Genomic DNA, 20,284 nt, shown 5'->3' on the forward strand with positions numbered 1-20,284 from the left:
GCGTGCCAAGCGGTCAAAACGGGCGTTTTAAGGGTGTGCATAATTAACAAAGCAGCGTCATCGACCACGTCACTTGGTTGTCTTTTAGCCTGAATTGCTCGCATGATTGCGGTAGGAAAATGCTACCACAAGAATAGCGAGCAGTTCATACGCCTTTCGATGTACTCGATTAATCTAATAAATAGCGTAGATGACGTATGATGCGAGCGGCCAGGGGGCGTCTTTACAAAATAGCGAGCGCATGTTTCGTTCGCTCGTTCAGACATAGAGACGTCAACAGACTTCAAAGAGCGAGCGCTTAATTTAAATATCCGGCCCCTTTTTCAGAACGACGCAAATAGCGTCCGGCTCTGAATCAGGCCCAGAGCCCCAAATGCTCAGAAAAGACAAATTAAGATTGGTCCCACCTAGCACTAGATAGAGCTTCCAGCACTAGGCAGGGAATTCATCAATAGTCCATGTTTTCTGTCTTTATGGAAAGTGGTAGACATGTCGCTAAACCCACAACAGTCCAGTCCAGGGGAAAGAGCTCCTACTAATGTAATAAACCTGGCTTGGGCTCACCAGCTGTGGAACTAAAGGTTTCAATGTGTCCTGCCAGAACCAGCAGCTTCGCAGCCTGGAGACACATTAGTTTTGCATTTAACATTGCCAGACGTAAGTACATATATCAAACGAATTTACATAAGAGAAACAAAGAATTGTTAATAACAATTAATTGTAATTACTTGTTGACTTTAACATTAATGCAAAATTTACAAAAGCTACTTTTTAAAAAACCTATTATTTCTTTACATTCATTTTCTTTTGTTCATGGCTTATGTAGTTTTTCCAAAGTCTTAGATATGTGATGTTTAAAACTTGAATTATGTTTCCCTAAAAAAAAAAATTAAAAACCTTCATAATTAATTACTATACAATGTAGTTATTACATGCAATCTTATTGGTTGATCATGATGCTAAGCAGCTCTTTTGATTACGTTGTAATAGTGCAAATAAACTGATTTCATGAAGAAAAAAAAAGAAAAAACTTCGTATTGGTGCCTCCTAGTCTTCTCTTCATTGCTTGATGACCATGACATATTTCAGCCGCTTCAGCGCTCTGCGATATGCGCATATTACAGACAGGCAGCCATTTTATGTGACGGTCTTTAGAAAAGTTAAGGCACACTTAGATGAATGGCAATCTTATGGGCCAGTACACCGTTATCTATTATCGTCTCAAGTCGGCCATCTTTATTTATCTTCCATCTGGATCAGGACAGGTTCCAGCTTCGATGGTGTCCACAGGCAGAACAGGGAGAACAAGGTGCGAAATGCGGCTCCACACCCCGCTCAGTTTGTCACTGTCTAACTCGTGGTGCGATTTGATGCTGTCTGAGCTAATGAATCGTTTCCACAAGAAATCTTTCACTTTCTCTTCCAGTTCTGTGAGAGACATGTCTGTGTTCAGTGATTTCTCTTCCAAGAGTACTGTGAGCACTAGTGCCACTTTCTTAAAGGCAGCATTTTCATGATCACAGTATTTGTAAAGGATGAGCAAGGAACTAGAGGGCAGAGTTTCTATGCGGGAAAAGACTGCTGCCCGAGCGGTAGACTCAAACCCTGCAATAAGCTGTTCATCTATCAGCAGTTTGGCTTGGATACCATCTGTTTCAGCCATAGAAGGTCCATGAATCACCAACCAACTAGCATTGTGGGCGGTGGCATAGGTACTTGCTAGATGATCACTTAAGCACCGTAAAGTGTGTTCCCCGTCTTGGGCTGCAGTGAGGATGAACGTAGCAGGTTCTAGTGGTTCAGATTTGTTGAGATGATTTTTCAACATTTTTCCACTTCTCAACCACAAATAATCCTTTTGTCCAGGGAAATCAGCTTTGAGGTTATTAAACTTATCATGGAAAATCTGCAGGATTGGGTTACTGGAACCTGAAGATTCTGTGGGTCCTCTCCAAAAGCCGATATAGATAAGTACAATAATTGCAATAGAACCTAAGGGCAGACAAGACAATATACAGTAAGTCACGTTTTACTGAAGCTCCATGAAAAGAAATAAAAGCAAATCATCTGCACCAAATAGAACAAAACAAGCACCGAAATCTATTTATATCTAAATAAAACAAAAATTATGTTTAGTTTACAAATTATCACCAAGCAACCAGAAATTTACTAAGCTTCGAGTTTGGGTTTTTATGCGAATTTCGGTCAGATTTGCAATCCAGAGATTTACTAAAGGCAAATCCAAAGGAAATTGGCAGGAAAAACCTGATTTTAGATGGCAATAGACCATCAGACCAACTATTGATTATTTAAAGCCTGGAGCATCAGGCTTAGAACCCACTGCAAAACTAACGGCAAACCCGACCAAGTAATAGACTTCTGACAGGTGAGATGGAGTGAAGCAGTGCACAGATCACTATGGTCTGTGCAGGCTGGGGAAGTGGAGACCCCCAATATCAGCGTCTGATGTGCCCTTTAGATGCAGAAATCTGATCACACTACGCACCTTAAGGTTTGACCATGTTACCGCCAGCCCCGCCATCTTACTACTGATGTTGGGACAGTATGACTGATAAGAGGCGCAGTCTAATGGCCGTGAGTGGAAGCAGTGGCCTACCTGCTCTGGCCTGGGGGGAAATTAGAATGAAAGGGAGACCATTACACACGTGAGAGGTCTTGTTACGTTACTTATTGAACCACTCTCGTACATTGTGTAATTCTTTAGCAACATGTTTGTTTAAATTTTTTTCTATAAAGCCTTCTAAATATTTTTGCTTGTTACTAAACCTATCTTTTTAGCCCAGGACTGTAATACCTGAGGAGAAATAGACCGTTCAAGCTACTTGTAACTTTATATCAGTAAGGCTAGTATTGTATATCACAGAACCACCTAGTATATCATATTACCAATTATATTTAGTGAACTATTTTACATGCAATTTTTGATGATAATCTGTTTATAACGGTAACTTATTCATTTATAGTTTTAGATGTATAGCATCTTACCAATAACCACTGGTACCACCAGGTTCCACGTTGCGCGTATGTTTATACTCTCTGTTTTATCTGCAACAGGGGGTGATCTACCAGTGGCTTGTTTCACTTCATGGGTCTCAGACAGCCTTTCTAGGCCTCTTTTTCGAATGGCAGGCTGTCCTGGCCCAACTACAGCAGATGGTGCCATTGTGTCAGCAGTTGTTTTGTCTTTGTCAACAGAGGGCTTCGATGAGTATGAAGTTAGCGTTTCAATGGCAGGATGTTCTGGGCCCTTTTCTCCAGATGCTGGAGTCATTGTGTAGGCAGTTACTTTGTCTTTATCAACATATGGCTCTGATGAGATTGAAGTTGACTTTTCAGTGGCAGGATGTTCTGTGCCTTTTGCACCAGATGTTGGTGTCCTTGTGTCAGCAGTTACTTCGTCTTTATCAACAGAAGGCGTTGAATAGTATGAAGTCGGATTTTCAATGGCAGGCTGTTCTGGCTCCTTTGCATCAGATGTGTCAGCAGTTGCTTTGCCTTTATCAACAGATGGTTCTGGTGAGCATGTCATTTGCTTTTCAGTGGGAGCCTGTTCTGGCCCCTCTGCACCAGATGCTGGTGTCGTGTCAGAAGTTGCTTTGTCTTTGTCAACAGAGGGCTCTGATGAGTATGAAGTTAGTGTTTCAATGGCAGGATTTTCTGACCCCTTTTCTCCAGATACTGGTGTCGTTGTGTCAGCAGCTACTTCATCTTTATCAACAGAGGTCTCTGATGTGTATGAAGTTGGCTTTTCAATGGCCGGATGTTCTGGGCCCTTTGCACTAGATACTGGTGTCATATTAGCAGTTGCTTTGTCTTTATCAGTAGATAGCTCTAATAAGTATGAAGTTGGCTTTATAATGGCAGCCTGTTCTGACCCCTTTGCACCAGATACTGGTGTCATTGTGTCAGCTGTTGCTTTGTCTTTATCAGTAGATGGCTCTGATGAGTATGAAGTTGGCTTTTCAATGGCAGGCTGTTCTGACTTCTTCACACCAAATACTGATGTTGTTGTGCCAGTAGCTGCTTTGTCTTTATCAACAGATGGTGCTGGTGTGTATGAAGTTGGCTTTATAATGGCAGGATGTTCTGACCCCATTTTACCAAATACTGGTGTCATTGTGTCAGCTGTTGCTTTGTCTTTATCAGTAGATGGCTCTGATGTGTATGAAGTTGGCTTTATAATGGCAGGATGTTGTGGGCTCTTTACACCAAATACTTGTGTTGTTGTGCCAGTAGTTGCTTTGTCTTTATCAACAGATGGTGGTGGTGTGTGTGAAGTTGGCTTCGTAATGGCAGGCTGTTCTTGGCCCTTTGCGCCAAATACTGGTGTTGTTGTGTCAACTGTTGCATTGTCTTTATCAGTAGATGGCTCTGATGAGTATGAAGTTGGCTTTATAATGTCAGGATGTTTTGAACTCTTTACATCAAATACTGGTGTCGTTGTGCCAGTACTTGCTTTGTCTTTATCAGCAGATGGTGCTGGTGTGTATGAAGTTGGCTTTATAATGGCAGGATGTTCTGGACTCTTTACACCAGATACTGGTGTTGTTGTGCCAGTAGTTGCTTTGTCTTTATAAACAGATAGTGGTGGTGTGTATGAAGTTGGCTTTATAATGGCAGGCTGTTCTTGGCCCTTTGCACCAAATACTGGTGTTGTTGTGTCAACTGTTGCTTTGTCTTTATCAGTAGATGGCTCTGATGTGTATGAAGTTGGCTTTATAATGGCAGGATGTTCTGGACTCTTTACACCAAATACTGGTGTTGTTGTTCCAGTAGTTGCTTTGTCTTTATCAACAGATAGTGGTGGTGTGTATGAAGTTGGCTTTATAATGGCAGGCTGTTCTTGGCCCTTTGCACCAAATACTGATGTTGTTGTGCCAGTAGTTGCTTTGTCTTTATCAACAGATGGTGCTGGTGTGTACGAAGTTGGCTTTATAATGGCAGGCTGTTCTTGGCCCTTTGCACCAAATACTGGAGTTGTTGTGTCAGCTGTTGCTTTGTCTTTTTCAGTAGATGGCTCTGATGAGTATGAAGTTGGCTTTTTAATGGCAGGCTGTTCTGACCTCTTTACAGCAAATACTGATGTTGTTGTGCCAGTAATTGCTTTGTCTTTATCAACAGATGGTGCTGGTGTGTATGAAGTTGGCTTTATAATGTCAGGATGTTTTGAACTCTTTACATCAAATACTGGTGTCGTTGTGCCAGTACTTGCTTTGTCTTTATCAGCAGATGGTGCTGGTGTGTATGAAGTTGGCTTTATAATGGCAGGATGTTCTGGACTCTTTACACCAGATACTGGTGTTGTTGTGCCAGTAGTTGCTTTGTCTTTATAAACAGATAGTGGTGGTGTGTATGAAGTTGGCTTTATAATGGCAGGCTGTTCTTGGCCCTTTGCACCAAATACTGGTGTTGTTGTGTCAACTGTTGCTTTGTCTTTATCAGTAGATGGCTCTGATGTGTATGAAGTTGGCTTTATAATGGCAGGATGTTCTGGACTCTTTACACCAAATACTGGTGTTGTTGTTCCAGTAGTTGCTTTGTCTTTATCAACAGATAGTGGTGGTGTGTATGAAGTTGGCTTTATAATGGCAGGCTGTTCTTGGCCCTTTGCACCAAATACTGATGTTGTTGTGCCAGTAGTTGCTTTGTCTTTATCAACAGATGGTGCTGGTGTGTACGAAGTTGGCTTTATAATGGCAGGCTGTTCTTGGCCCTTTGCACCAAATACTGGAGTTGTTGTGTCAGCTGTTGCTTTGTCTTTTTCAGTAGATGGCTCTGATGAGTATGAAGTTGGCTTTTTAATGGCAGGCTGTTCTGACCTCTTTACAGCAAATACTGATGTTGTTGTGCCAGTAATTGCTTTGTCTTTATCAACAGATGGTGCTGGTGTGTATGAAGTTGGCTTTATAATGACATGTTGTTCTTGGCCCTTTTCACCAAATACTGGTGTTGTTGTGCCAGTAGTTGCTTTGTCTTTATCAACAGATGGTGCTGGTGTGTATGAAGTTGGCTTTATAATGGCAGGCTGTTCTTGGCCCTTTGCACCAAATACTGGTGTTATTCTGTCAACTGTTGCTTTGTCTTTATTAGTAGATGGGTCTGATGAGTATGAAGTTGGCTTTATAATGGCAGGCTGTTCTTGGCCCTTTGCACCAAATACTGGTGTTGTTGTGTCAGCTGTTGCTTTGTCTTTATCAGTAGATGGCTCTGATGAGTATGAAGTTGGCTTTTTAATGGCAGGCTGTTCTGACCTCTTTACACCAAATACTGATGTTGTTGTGCCAGTAATTGCTTTGTCTTTATCAACAGATGGTGCTGGTGTGTATGAAGTTGGCTTTATAATGGCAGGCTGTTCTGGGCCCTTTGCACCAAATACTGGTGTTGTTTTGTCAGCTGTTGCTTTGTCTTTTTCCACAATTAGCTGTGGGGAGGATGAGGTTGTCTTTTCAAAGGCAGGATGGTCTGATATGTGCAAACTTTGGTTATCTAGAGAAAACTGTTTTTCAGGGGAGATATTTATTTCTTCTGGGACTTTGGTGAGTTGTTCTATATTATCACTGCTTTCTTGTTTCCTGTCCATTGAAGATTCTATATTATTTCCTTCTTTTGTATTTGGCGAACAAAGATCATCTTGGCATAATTTAGAAGTTATAGATGTATGGTCAGTTGAGAGCTGAGGAACCTCGGGGCTTTGCTGTGTTGAATTAGATGGTTGTTTATTCGGAGGTTCATTACCATATAACGATTGCTGTAAATTTGGTTGACTTTGGCTCTCCTCTTGATGGACTGATGTTGCTGGGTCCATCATTTGTGTTGATGACTTTATTAAGTGGATTGTTTTTAGTTTGCCTTTGTGTTCTCCACGTTTCTTAGGTAATTCTAGTAACTTCTATAACTCAGACATGTGATGAAAACTCAGTCCTCTCATTATATCTGTCTTTACATGCTACAACCCCTTTCTTCTCTCCTAGCAGAGAAAATAATAAAATATTTAATACAAAGCAATGTCTTGATACTAGTCTTTATGGTACAGTACAACCTAATATATATTCATCAATAGGGATCAATATACCAACTATTCACAATGTAAGATTAATACACATTTCTAATAATTCCATTCATCACATAATCCCATATATGAATTGATTTTAGCATTTCGTTTTCCATAGTGATTTCAGACCAAGAAAATAGCTTTTTGGACTTAGAAGACCAAAATCAAACATAGGGCTTGATTCACTACGGATAGTAACTGCGATTGCAATAGCGATTACGCACACAGTCTCACCGCGATGATATGCTAATTCTCTGCGATCGCTATGCCGCTGCAGCTCAACAGAAGGACACCCATTCCCCTTACTTAGCAAGACTGCAAAACCATTGGTAACAAGTACCATCGCAGCCTCGCGCACACTTGCACAAGCTCTGACCTTACTCAGGAATTGCTAACCTCATCGCACGCTGTGAGTACACAAGCTGCGTATGGCATCGCAGAGGATAATTTATGCACACCCCTGCAATGGCGTTCGAACGCACTGGCACACCTGCGTTTTGCCCACCCCCCGTCATCACTCCCAATTGGTACTTCCTGTCAATCTCTCTCCGATGGGTCTGCGAAGTCACTACAATCACTGTCCCGATCGCAGTGGAGTGTTCAGGCACGCACACTTCGATGCCTACGCAACATTCGGCCGATTGTATGCGTAATTCCAGTTGCGATCCTTGCTGAATCAGGCCCATAGTCCAGTCCATGCCAAATTCATTCAATCATTTGTAGTCATTACAGTGAAATGTATCCATCCAAATATTATTAACAAAGTTGGGTGGTTGTCATAAAAGTTATCGTTTTTTATGAATGCTATTTGAAACTAGAAAAAGATAGAAATTATTTATTTGCTGCTATAAAAATATGTAGAAAATACAATTAAGACAATGTAAATAAAAATGGTCATTGTCCAACTGTTGTTGTTGTCCAGAGCATGGATTTGTATCCTTATCTGAGAGGAGAAATGTTGGTCTGGATTATGCAGAGCTTCATAGGAAATCCAGCTATGAGGGCCCACTGTACGAGTATTGAAAATAACATATTGGGTCACCGACAGCTTTGCTGGGCCCAAGTACTGGAAGGGGCGTGGCCAACTCGGGGAGGTGTGGCCGGACCACCTCTTTATGATTAGGAAAAAACATAATATATTCGTGGATGTGAAGCGACTGCGTGCACCACATGTGGGGGGGGGCGCCAGTGTCCGGTGTGGGGCGCCGCAGGTGTCTGGGAGGGGAGCGGACGAGTGTGATTGGCATGGCTCCCCCCAACACATCATGCAGGGAGAAAGAGGACTGACCACTGCTGCAGCAGCAGCCTCTCTCCCTAGCCCAGCACATAGAGTGACAGCAGCGTGTGTGCTGGGGAGACAGGCTGCTGCAGCAGCAGTCAGTACGCTCTCTTCCTGCCCAAAGTACCACATAGGGAGTGGGAGCAGGTGTGGGGAGGGTGGGGTGCTGCAGGATGTGGGCCCCCGCCAGGCCCCTCTAACAGGCTGGAGTTAAAGCTGTCCAGTATTTGGGGGCTATATGCAAAAGCAGAAAGTATTTTTCCTGAATGCAAAAATATTGCATGAATTTGCCCCCCCCTCACATGAGGGCCGGATTAAGGTTTGTAGGGGCCCTGGGGTGACAACCTTGTGGGTCCCTATCTATATAATTGTATTAAAAGTATATATATATTTGTGCAGGAGAGCTGCATGGGCAGACAGGCAGGCAGGACAGGTTGCGGATGTGCTTGGGCAGGTGTGCAGGTTCCGTGTATATATATATATATATATATGTATATATATATATATACACCCCTACATACATACACACACCACACATGCATATATTTATATACTTACACACACATACATACATGTATTCACACAGAAAAACACATACTGTATATACACCACAAATGCGCATGTGTCACACATACATTACACACACACATACATATTTACACACACAAGTATCACATACTTAAGTTGCAGCACCTGCACTGCATGTTGTGGATGGGATGGGGACGGGACCTGGCAGGAAGGTACCATGTTATTAAGCTCCACCCCCCTCACGGCAAAATGCAGCAATTTTCGGGTCAATTGGAAATGATTGACCCATGAATCGCAGCCGTGAGGTGGGAGTGGCTTAATAACATTGCGCCTGCTCTGGTGCAGCTGCTGCTGTGTGGAGGCCCTCTAGGTGTGAGGGTCCCGGGACGACCGCCCCTGTCGCCACCCCTATAATCCAGCCCTGCCTCATATTGCAACATGGTTTATCCAGATGCTAAGTTACTTAGTTGTCTTTGCTTTGCTCCCACCTCAGAATCAGCCCCATTGTGTGTAGCACAGAATTTATTTAACAAAATGTATGTATAGTAATCTATAATAAAGAAAATTGTAACAAACTAAAGATTTTGTTGGTGTTATTTTTTTCCTTTGAAGCCTGAGGTGCGTGCTCCAATCGCCCAGTGCAGTGTGAAAAAACTGTGCTGCAGGCTTGGGTCTTCGGAACCTCTCTAAAAGGAGTTGTCCTATTTCACCCCGTTCCCTCAGAGCCAAAAGCCCCCATTGAGGGGAAAGAGGAATCTTCTGGACCCTTTTGCCAAAGGTAGGAGGTCCCCTTGACTTCCCCAACCCCCCCGGAGCCAAAAGGCCTCTTAGGGGGAAATGGTCTTTGGGTCTCCTTCTGCCTCAAGGATCCTTGCCCCGGCCATAAGGCTATCTCAAAGAAAGGGGCACATAGCACCTCAGGCTTCAAGCAGCTGGCCTCTTGGCCAGAGGACCAGGTGATGGCCCATTGCTTACTGGGGCGCCTTTAAGCCCCATAGCGTACATACTGTAGGCATCTTCACCTGATCTTAGCCAAAAGGCCGAGAAGCAACCCAGTAATTATGTTGCACTTGTATGTAAAGGTGTATTCCTGTTGGAGATATTAGCTGGGAATATAAAGTGGTCTCTTATATGTCTACTACCATATACCTATTGGTAAGTCAGTCTCATTAGTAATGTCCTCCAATACAGCAGAAATGAATGGAACAAACTGGTAAAGCACCAGAAGATGTCTCTTTATCAGTATAGAAAGGCACTTTGCACTCAATTCATCAAAGTGACACTTGTAACTACTGATTAGATGTCTATGAGTCATTTTTCTGAGTGTATATTATTACTGTGGTCAAGAATATAGCAGACAACAGGCAGTCCAAGGGACACAGTAATATTGATAATTCAGAAAAATGTATGTGAAAGTCAAATGATATAGTCTCACGCCATTTAGACTTGCCCTAGTTTTACAGAGGGTGAGTTAATAATTATATGGGAATCTGGAACCAGATATAAGTTAAGAGTACAAAAATATGACATACAAAGTACAAGATACTTACAGAATATTCAGTTCCACTGAGTTCCCACCCACAAAAGTACTAGACAAGGAAGCCATTTTCGGTTTTAGAAACAATATATCTTATTCTATTACTCCAATCATAGATTTATCTATTTTACTTCGCTGAAAATCGCAGTCACCTACTACATACTACAGCAGTGCTGGCCTATACATTGATCGCGATCTACCGGTAGCTCGTGGAGCTCTCGTCGGTAGATCACGACCAACTTGCTGCAGCAAAACGCTGGTCTCTGAAGCAATCAGAGACTAAAGAAGCCTCTGATCGATTCAGAGGCCAGCATTCCCAGGGATGCAGTGCGCTAGTGACGTCATGATGTCACCCGTGATGTGAAGAGTCTGTTAGATCAAGTCGGTGGCAGGCAGCGGCAGCGTGGGAGTGTGGACCAGCATGAAGAGAGGTTAGTACTGCACAGGGGAGGGGGCACCAGAACTGGGTGCACAGCATAAGGAGCACTTCTAGGGACATTACTGGGGGTACAACATAAGGGACACTACTAGGGGCATTACTGGGGGAACTACATAAGGGGAGCTACTGGGGGCACTGCATAAAGGGCACTACTGGGGGCACTGCATAAGGGGCACCAGAGCCGTAACTAGACTTTTTGGTGCCCTGTGTCAGAGAGAGCATTGGCGCCCGCCCTCCTTTTTTAAAAGCTCGTGGACCGGCAGTCAATCAGGAGCGGCCGCAACGGCCGTGTCTGATTGGCTGCCGTTCCGCGATCTCACTCGGGCTGGCTTGTGGCCCCCTCTCTATCCCTTCCCTCCAGGCGCGGGACTCGATGCCCGGTTGTCCCCCCTGAATGCTGCCCTGTAAAGGACACTACTGTGTGTTGTAACATTCATAAGGGACACTACTATGTGGTGCAATGTGAATAAGATTGTGCTGCTGTGTGGAGTAATTTGAATTGGGGATACTATGTGATTTCGTCAGGACAGACCACACACATCCCTTGTTGCGAGGTCATGCCCCATTTTTTGCACACCAAGCCCCCTTTTTCGGGCTCGGTAGATCACAAAAGGTTTTTAGTTTTAAAAGTAGGTCACTAAGTCCAAAAGTCTGGCCACCCCTGTTCTATAGTATATTATTTGTTTGATTACTTGCAAAAGGTTGTACAATAAGATATGCTTAAAATAAAATACGTGTTTTTTTTTAAGATACTGAAAACGGCTAATTTTAGCCAAAACTGAAAACTCAGGGTTTTTTTTAGTTAGAATGTCATAAAAGAAACATTAATCCTGAATGTTACCAACTTCGGAGCCCTCAGTTTTACCAATTCTGGTGGGTCGCCTGATGGCTGCAGCAGTCTGGCAATGCTGTCCTGTCCCTAAGTGTTGCCATTATAAACCAATGCTGCGGCAGGAGCTAGGCTCATTCCCAGGTCACTGCAGACATTGGGGATCACACACTGCACCCCAGATAAATAATAGCGTGCAATGTTTCTCTCAAAGAATTTCATCCAGAATGGATTTATTATTTTTGGGAGGAGCTATCCTTTAAAAGCAGCATTAACAGTAAATAGATTTCCGTGTCTACAACTTAAGAATTAAGGGTCTAATTCAGCAGTTTCCATTATTGGGAATCTGCGCCTGTGCAGAACGGGTCCTGTGCGATCGCATGCAGAGCAGCAGCACAGCCACAGCAGTCTCCTAAGCCTGTGGGGGGGCGCGATCACACTGATTGCGCCCCCCCTGGCTTTGAGCAGGGCTGAGAACCCTGGGGAGCGCCCCCTCCCCAGCGCAAATCTTTTTTTTCCGGGAAGGGGGCGTCCTCCCGCGATTAGGCCATGCCCCTTATTACCCGGGCCCGCCGTGGCTCTCAGCGGGTCTGATTGTCGTGGGGGGGGTAGCATCAGCCTCCATTTCCCAAAACGGATGCGTGTCGCCACCATGGGAGGGGGGAGACGCCATGATCTCCATCGGCAGACAGAGATTTCCTGGCCTCTTTTGACAATCTGCGAAGGCTGGCTTGCATGATTGCGTGACCACATGATAACTCGGCCGGCCGAGGGACACACAGATGATCCAATGCTGCGTCCAAGGACGGAGCTCGGATCAGTAATGCATGCAAGACGCGTGACGCCTCCTGTTGCATTACTATACTACAACTATCGCAGCTGCTAACATGTCACCCCCTAAGAACACATCTTTATTGAGTTGCTGCAAGTGTCCCTCCCTTCTGTACATGATCTACCTTTATCTTGAACCTGCGCCTATGTAACCCTTACACCTTCCTGCTTTTGAACTATCATATATAATATATTAGGAATGTTTGTCAGCCTAGCCTCTGCATATTTATAGGCTTGTGCAGTTAGAAGACAGACTGGCCATGCCAGTTTTTCTTATGCTCAAAATAACTCACATTAGTACTAGAAGCCCTGCTCTACAGAGCGCCTAATAACACCTATCTGTGTGTCCCAGCGAAACCATTTAAAACAGAAGTTGATTTGGACACAATCTGCTACATCTTTGATTGTGTTCATACCCTCTAATTTCTTGAACCATATTACTGTACCCTGCAATATTGTAAAGTGATGGATAAATTATTGGGCCTATACATTACTCATACATACATGAGAGCAAGTACAGATTAAAGGGAAACATGTCAGATGAGCAACAGGCAAAGCTCTAAGCTGGTCCTTACTGGCCAGTAAAATGACTGGGGGTCTAAAGGTCAACAGTAAATCCAAGAAAGTCTGACACACCCCATACACTGATAATATGGGAAAATAATATCTTGTTGATTATTTAACATCTTACTATAAAGCTGATCTGACTATTCTTCTGAAATGTCTGGGAGACTCCTGAATTTCAGGGTGGGCTCCCAGAGAGAGGAGACAACTTTCCTGGATCCCATCTATTTCTTGAGTGTAGTTGGTAAGACAGGACTGTGATGACATAATTCATTGTGAATTGCATCATTTTTGCACCATCTCCTATCTATGTATCCCCTATATATGTGGCTTAATGTTGTGCAGGGCGCCGACAGAATTATGGAATTAGCAGCACCACGCCCCCCCACACACACACCTCCCGCTTGGTACCCCCCCTGCTGAATCTCCCAGAGAGCAGCATGATAAAGTAGATTAGTATGCCATAAAGCCTCATCGCAATATGGCATGATCACCTGTACATAAGGTATAACTAAAAATTGCTACATAAAATATTGCTTTCTAGCAGTGAGCCCTGATAACGGAATACTGTGGATGTCTTCCTCACTGTAGTCCAAAGCTGCTTTATGGATTTTTGCTCTTGAAAGGGCTAATTCACATATAGGCTTAGAAAATGGGTAAAACGCATGAAGCTAACGTGCCTTAAATGCATTTTATATAAACATTTGATGCACTATGTTTTTATCAATAACATCCATGAGAAATAGGTCTTGGCGTGGTAATTACAGGAACTAATAAACCAATCATCCTAATTTTAAGGTGATTTCCAGACATTTTAATTACATTATTAACAGCGGATAGGTGAGATTGAGCAATACATATTTTAAAACTAGGCAGTCCCTTCTCAAGCTGGGTACAACTATAGGATTTGTGTACCCAGCGATGGAACCACCCGTTGTAACAATACATCGCGCGCTCTGTACACACTACACTATTCGGTATGCAATGGCGCGATATATATCGTTACATGCTACATGTAGCAGCATGGCGTAATTCATTGCATTGTCTCATGTGCTGTTCCAAATAGCAGAAGGGACAATGCATTGAACGACCATTGCGAATGACGGATGTGTACAATATATCATTCCGATCCGCGACGGAACTATGTATCTTACAACGGATCGTATAGTGTGTATCCAGCTTTCGCCGGGAGAATGGATTCATCTCCGGCAATAAAAGTGCTAAAATAATATTAATAATAATGGTGACACATAGACAGATAGACAGTGACACATACCTCTGAGTTACAGGAACTTGCAAACATCCACTCTCTGCAGTAATAAAAAACGTACACAGCAAGTTATTCTGTATTTGCCCTCTGTGTAAAAGTTTCCTGTGTAACTACCACTTCTATGACAGAAACGAAAGTGAGCATAAAACAGACTTGTGTCAGGAAGGGAGTTTCCTGATCTTTGGCACAATCATATATGTTGACTAGAGGGAAGGGGAGGGTGTATTACAGCACGGCATTGAGGGAGATGTAGTTCATTAGCTGTACATCAGCTGTACAGGCAGATACTGTATATGAAACTACAATTGTGTGACTAAATGCCATAGTTCCTATTATTTAACACTCTATTTTTATCATTGTAATTTAGAGATTATTTATGTCCTACCTTGTCTAGCTATCTACATTACATTGTTTTGCTCGGACTATTCCTCGACAGGGCCTATATAGAGTTGGACGCATTCTGTATAAAGAGATGCAGGTGCGTAATGCGCCCCCAAAAAGACGCTTTTTGTGCAGTGCCCCGCTATGTAAGACCAGTTTTACTACAGAAGAGAACAGTAGTAGATCATACTTACCTCATTTTTAAATGTCTCCTCGAGCCTTTATGGAAAGGACTCCTATCCGGGTGGGGATGTAGTCGGCATCGCGGCGTCCGGAATGCCGAAGGTCTAAATATTGGCACTGAATTCCCGACAGGTCGGGATCCCAGCATCAGTATCCTGCCCATCAGCATCCCGAATGGTAAGAGTTAGGGGTTAGGGTAGGGAAAATACTTACCTTGCGTTCCTATGGGTGTCGGTATTCTGGCTGCCGGGATGCTCCTGTCGGTATTCTGAACAGCGACTTCCCGAGAGCCAGGATATCATACCCAACCCGGGTGGGTGATGTGAGGGGCATAGTATCATGAATTACAGCACCATGGCCTGGCAGCACAATGCTGTAGTTTGTCATCACATCACTTGTGAAATGGTCTGGCTCATGCTCCCCGGCGTATGGTAGAGCTGCAAGAAATTGAGAAGTCTCCTGTAGATTCCAAGAGATCTGGAAGCAGCTATAAGTAAATACGACAGGTTGACGCTAAGAGAAAACAGTAGTATACGGACTTGGATTACACCAGAAAATAGTGTTAGTAGTAAACGCTAAATTTACAGTACACAATTTATCAAGTTACAGTACACAATTTATACACAGTATAGGACACTCTTGGCCTAATTCCGAGATGAACACAATGGCGATTCCGTACGCAGATCGAGCGATTGTTTGCCATCGCGCATGAGTATAAGCGGCACTGTGCGTGCACTGCGATTGCATTGCGATTACGGATACACATAGGAATACATCACACAATGATTGACAGGTTGTAGGTTTTGGGGGATGGTAAAGGGGGGTGGTCAGAATAACGTAAGTGTGTCTGACCGTTTAAACGCTGTTACATAGGTGTGCACAAATTAGCCCTTACGATCTCCTAAGCAGCATGAGAGCCCTCTGCGTGAGAGGAGAGCTGCCGAGTCTGCGGCTGGTCAGACCTGCCGCAAAGGCAAAATGGCCGCTCGATGTGAGTTGATGTTACCAAAATTTACGCAGGTATGCATCGTCGCATGCAGTTAAGAAGGCAGCAGTGGGCGTCCTTATGCTCGGATGATCGTTTGCAAACATTAGCATATTTTTGCAGCTGCATTGTGAACGAAAGCGCAGCTGCAATCGCATTAGCGTCCATCTTTGAATCAGGCCCTGTTATTAATAAATAAGTCGCGCTTATCATTTAAAATACAATTACATACAGATGTCAGTGGCATATCTACAATGGGTACAGAGTGTGTGCTGCAAAGGGGCCCAGGCGAAATTTGCCAGTATCCGTGCCTCCGGCTGCACAGCCATCTTTCCAGCGATCATGTAATCAGAAATATGGCGCCACCACAGCAGAGAGCAAAGGCTCTGGCATTCTGCATGTGCCATCTTTGTGATCATGAACACCAGAAAGATGGGCACATATAGGTGGTGAACACGAAAATGTAAAGTTACAGCCAGCACAGGTATTGTGGCGGGGAGGGGGCAGCTGCGCAGTGGATGACCCTGACAGATTTAAATAGAAAATAAAAGTACAAATTAACCTCAAATAAATAGAAACATCACTGTTTTCCTCTTCAAATCATATGGAATCTGCTTTAATGCCACAAACCGAATGCAGATGTGAAATAAATAATGTTATTAGATTGCAGAAGCCACACTAATAATAGTAACGCACTCAGCAAATCAAAAGCGGCTGCCAGTCTTCTTCATCAGTGCGTACTTTGCACGCGGCCACCTAGTGTACTCCGTCAATGCTTTCACACTCCCCTCCCCCCCGTACCGCTCATACAGATGTGTGCATACATCTGACATGGTGACATGTGTGACATGTGTAGTACAAAAATGGGAGTTTTCCCCCATAGTGAGAGGTATGGAATTTACTACCTGAAATAATACTATTTTACGATTTTCAAGATAAGGGATTATGCTGTAATTTGATAATAAAATATTATAGTAAAATATACTAAAATACTGTTGCAAATTACCTCCGTCTTTGACAAAACTTTTCCTTGCATCCCCCAACTCCTCATTAAATTGTTTAGCAGTGCCCCTTACAGTGGGGCCGATGCAGAGTGAATAATTAATATGTTTGGTGCAAATAAAATAAATGGTTTACAACATGGGAGCAAGTGTCTGTGACGTATGCTTAGGCTAAACTGAATGCATATGCCGACCGAAATCGTAAACTCTGCGTATGGGTAAAAATTAACCATTAATACTACTTCATGCTATCTAGCTCATAATTCAGTTGTGATCTCTGAAAAAATAAAGGTGCATTTCCTGGTCATCTGGTGGAACTACAGGGAGTTCAGCTGCTATGTGGCCTGGAGGTGAGGGGTCACCACCCATACCGAGTTCCCCACTTTGCTCTTACAGCAGCAGAACAGGAGCCACTTCTGAACCGCTGCATGTGAAGTGGGTGTCAAAACCACTGCAAGTTCTCAGTACAGCACAAGAATTCATGTTTTAATAATAATGCCACTGCAAAACAAATACATCAATCCGCACTGGTATCCATTCTCATAAAGATAACTAGTATATGTATATTCTCATGGGCCCCTTATATCATATAACCTTACTTAATTAATTTTAATTTAGAGGCAGGGGGTGCTATCAAATGACAAAAATTAGACTGTGTAAACAACAAAGAAGAAAAAGGATATGTCGTTACTTGATGCACTTTATTGTGTATATATAAAAATTAAAAATATTGGATAGTAAAACAGTAAGATATAAAAGATAGAATTTTGTGAATAAAGAAGAAAATAGTGTAAAAAAAATATCAATTCTGACCGCTAAAGGCCCCCATACACGGTGCGATAAAGCAGCTGATCCGACTGATTGGTACGATTTGGCTGCTATATCGCGCCGTGTATAGGCCCACACACGGTGCGATATAGCAGCCAAATCGTACCAATCAGTCGGATCAGCTGCTTTATGTCAGATGCCAGACCAAGCGCGCACCCATTAAGATGGACAATCTCCCCCGTCTGATTTATAATACAGCGTACATGACACTATATGGGGATGTGGTCAAGCATTGGCTATTCCATGTAAGAACCTCTATTATTAAGCCGCATAGTAAAGAATATTTCTTGGACTGCATAATACTAGATAATTTATACCTTAGGAGGAACAAGGGACAGTGGGCCTGATTCAGACCCGGTCGCAAGCAATGTGCGCTCGCAACCGGGTCGATGGTGGCCCAGAGCACATGCGCACAACGGAGCCGGCTCCGTCGTGCGCATGCGCGAGACCCGGATAGCGACGGGCAATCCGTCACTCCAGGTCTCGCACCAAAGGAAGCGTGCTGTCGATGTTGAGTGACAGCTCGCCCCCTTTGGTGGGCGGGCCGGGGGGGTGGTTGCCCAGACGGAGGCGTTCCCATGAGAACGCCTACCGTCTGGGGGTCAGTGGGAAAGCTTTCGGCCACAAGACCCTACCACAAGGGTCTCGTCGCAAGCCCAATGGTCTTGACCATCGCGACCATCATCCTGGCCGCTCGCATTAGCTGTGGGTGGTAACCGCCTCGCAACAAAAAAAACCACGCCCTGATTCAGAGATGTGTGATGCGAATGGCAAAGGGGCGTCTTTACAAAATAGCGAGCGCATTTTTCGTTCGCTCGCTCAGACATAGAGGCGTCAACAAACCGCAATGAGCGAGCGCACAATTTAAATAGCCGGCCCCTTTTTTTGAACGACTGTCCGCATATAGCGTCCGGCTCTGAATCAGGCCCTTTGTTTGCTAACACACATGATACCACAGAGGTAGTCATATTTATTCCCTGGGAACACTGATTTATAAAGCATATGTAAACAGTATTTATAACTTATTTCTAATAAAAACACGCACAGGTGATCATTTGAGAAAAAATACATTTGTTTATTTATTCCTGTGTAATATATAGATTAACATCAATAATAAAATATAGTTTAGGTCATTAGAAGAGCTCCAAGCGGTCGGAATTGATATTTTATTTACACCATTTTCTTCTTTATTCACACATTCTATCTTTTATATCTCACTGTTTTGCTATCCAATATTGATAATTTTTATATATACACAATAAAGTTTATATTTTAATCTAAGTGCATCAAGTAACGACATATCCTTTTTCTTCTTTGTTGTTTACATGTTTTAATAATACAATATAAAATATTGTGTATAGTAGTGTTCACTCTAGCTCCGGCGGCAGGCAGGGCCCTGGAGCTAGAGAGCGCACCCGAAAAGGGGGCATGGTCATTGAAAAGGGGGCGTGTCAATAAGAAGCGTCACCTTTTCGTCACTCTTTGGGGTGTGCCTGGCACTTACGGACACGCCGGGCAGCCCCCAAGCGCTGCTGACAGGTAGAAAAGATGCCGGGCGCATGCGCCCAGCGTCTATTCACCGGCGGTGACCGGGTCACCGCACATTTCCCCACCCGCGGGTCGCAGGGTGAAGACGGCACCCACAGGCCGTCTTAGCGGTGCGCTGCGCGGTGAGGGAAGAGCGCTTTTTGCCCTCCAGAAGGGTAGGGTGCAGCGCCCTGCTAAAACAGCCTAGCGGGAACGCTATATAGGACTTTATATATAAAGAGGATACTTTTTTTTTTAAAGGCAACATTATATTTACATAGTACCCTGAGGCAAACTGTTTATGCTATTTGCGTTTTGTCAAATGTTTTACTTGAAGTCTGTGTTTTGAAAACACGAGGCATGGTAGCTGTGATTTAGGAAATAGTTTTACCGGTAGTGAGAATACCGAGGATTGATCATTATGTGGCAAAAAAATCAAGAACAATCACTACATTTGCATATACCTTACACTGTAATCATTCAGCACATAAAATTGTCTGTGAAATAGGGCCCTGATTCAGAGCTTAACGCTCTGACAGAGCGCTCGCGCTGAATCATGGCATCTTTTTTTTTTTTATGGAGCGCCCTCCTGGCCGCACGCATTGCTGTGGGTTACCACCCACAGCTAATGCGAGCGGCCAGGATGATGGTCGCGATGGTCAAGACCATCGGGCTTGCGACGAGACCCTTGTGGTAGGGTCTCGTGGCCGCAAGCCCAGAGAGATTTCGTCTCTAACAGAGCCGAAAGCTCTCCCACTGACATCACTTGTGATGTCAGTGGGGCCACTCCCAGACGGTAGGCGTTCTCAAGGGAACGCCTCCGTCTGGCCCAGCCACCCCCCCGGCCCGCCCACCAAAGGGGGCGTGCTGTCACTCAACATCGACAGCACGCCCCCTTTGGTGCGAGACCAGGAGCGACGGATTGCCCGTCGCTATCTGGGTCTCGCGCATGCGCACGACGGAGCCGGCTCCGTCGTGCACATGCGCTCTGGGCCACCATCGACCCGGTTGCGAGTGCTCAGCGCTTGCG

The 20,284-nt window shown here is 44.0% G+C and overlaps 1 protein-coding gene across 1 annotated transcript; it reads right to left on the reverse strand.

Moving 5' to 3' along the window:
• Positions 1-769: 769 nt before the first annotated feature.
• On the reverse strand, positions 770-14,424 carry LOC148506185 (uncharacterized). Its single transcript, XM_088447134.1, is given in 4 exon segments — positions 770-1,255; positions 1,257-1,992; positions 3,007-6,988; positions 14,356-14,424. Coding segments are annotated over 3 exon segments (4,578 nt in total). The 5' UTR covers positions 6,830-6,988; positions 14,356-14,424; the 3' UTR covers positions 770-1,236.
• Between the last annotated feature and the right edge of the window lie 5,860 nt (positions 14,425-20,284).

The sequence above is a fragment of the Taudactylus pleione genome, unplaced genomic scaffold, assembly GCF_031769625.1.
Source record: "Taudactylus pleione unplaced genomic scaffold, aTauple2 ptg000421l, whole genome shotgun sequence".
NCBI classification, from domain to species: Eukaryota; Metazoa; Chordata; class Amphibia; order Anura; family Myobatrachidae; genus Taudactylus; species Taudactylus pleione.